The sequence below is a fragment of the Blastocystis sp. subtype 4 genome (genome assembly GCF_000743755.1).
Source record: "Blastocystis sp. subtype 4 strain WR1 chromosome Unknown seqid_0962, whole genome shotgun sequence".
Taxonomy (NCBI): Eukaryota; class Bigyra; order Opalinata; family Blastocystidae; genus Blastocystis; species Blastocystis sp. subtype 4.
In genome coordinates, this window is record NW_014568585.1 from 1 (window position 1) to 1,086 (window position 1,086).

The window sequence follows — 1,086 nt, forward strand, 5'->3', positions numbered from 1 at the left end:
TCATTAACTGAATGAAGTCAGTTGTGATTGTGGGATCCCAAATCTGAGTATTCTTAGTTATCTAATGAGTATTGATGGATACTAGAAACAAAATCTGTGTTTACTGATAATGATTGTTCGTATAGAATCAATTGAATCGAGTTCTTTTCCTCCTAACAGCTTCTTCTCTCTAAACTCTCAACAAACATATAGCAAGCTCAAAATCAATCAATGTTAACAGTACGGGTAAGATCAGGTCGTGCTGCTCGCCAAGCACACAACAATCGTTCAGGGAGTAGTTCCTCTTCCTTACATTCGATAACCAGCGCAAGATCGACAACAATCTTCTTGGCCTGTTTCAGACCCATCTCCACAGACTATTCATCATTTCCTTCCACAAAACGTACATTCGAAATGAACTTATCAGCAGTTACATCAATCATTTGTTCACAGTATCCCTCACCACGATATGTGTACTGAGGCAACTTGTGACCAATGATTGTAGGCACATTTCCAATCAGTTTGCGGACAAACCAAGGTCCTGTTGGGCAACGAGCAATCATCTTCAGACGATCATTTCGGAACTTATCATCTTCCTCCAGATATCGTTTCCAAAGAGCAGCCACATGAGGAGAAATCTCTTCAAGATTCTCAGGAACCTCGAAATAACTGAGCATACTCACATAAGTTCCCTTGTACTTCACCTAGATATGAAATCAATCCTTCAACAATACCATGATGTTGTAAACATAAATGAAACCCTTGTATCCCTGAGCACGAAGCTTCTGAACCAGAGATACTGGACGCTGACTAAAGTGATTCATCTTTGTCTTGGAATTGACCAATTCACAACACAGACATTTGAACACACATTCCTCTGACATAATCTTCTTTCTGTCCTTCAGATAATTCGGTCCACGGATCTTGAATTCTCTCCTGTCAATCCTATCCAACAATCCTCTCCTTTCACTGGATCATCTGCCTATTCATCATCATTCCATCAGATATTCACAATCTTCCAATGTGTGGGATACTTCTCCAAGTCGAAATAGGATTTGGGATAAACACCAGAGCCAATGTCCACAGGAGATAGTTCAGTACTAGTCT

At 40.1% G+C, this 1,086-nt stretch overlaps 1 protein-coding gene across 1 annotated transcript; it reads right to left on the reverse strand.

The window, feature by feature from the left end:
* Positions 1-203: 203 nt before the first annotated feature.
* On the reverse strand, positions 204-863 carry JH06_5802 (hypothetical protein; the record flags this gene model as incomplete). Its single annotated transcript, XM_014669182.1, has 3 exons — positions 204-356; positions 378-683; positions 714-863. The coding sequence occupies 3 exons, from the start codon at positions 861-863 to the stop codon at positions 204-206; spliced, it is 609 nt and encodes a 202-aa protein (XP_014524668.1).
* Between the last annotated feature and the right edge of the window lie 223 nt (positions 864-1,086).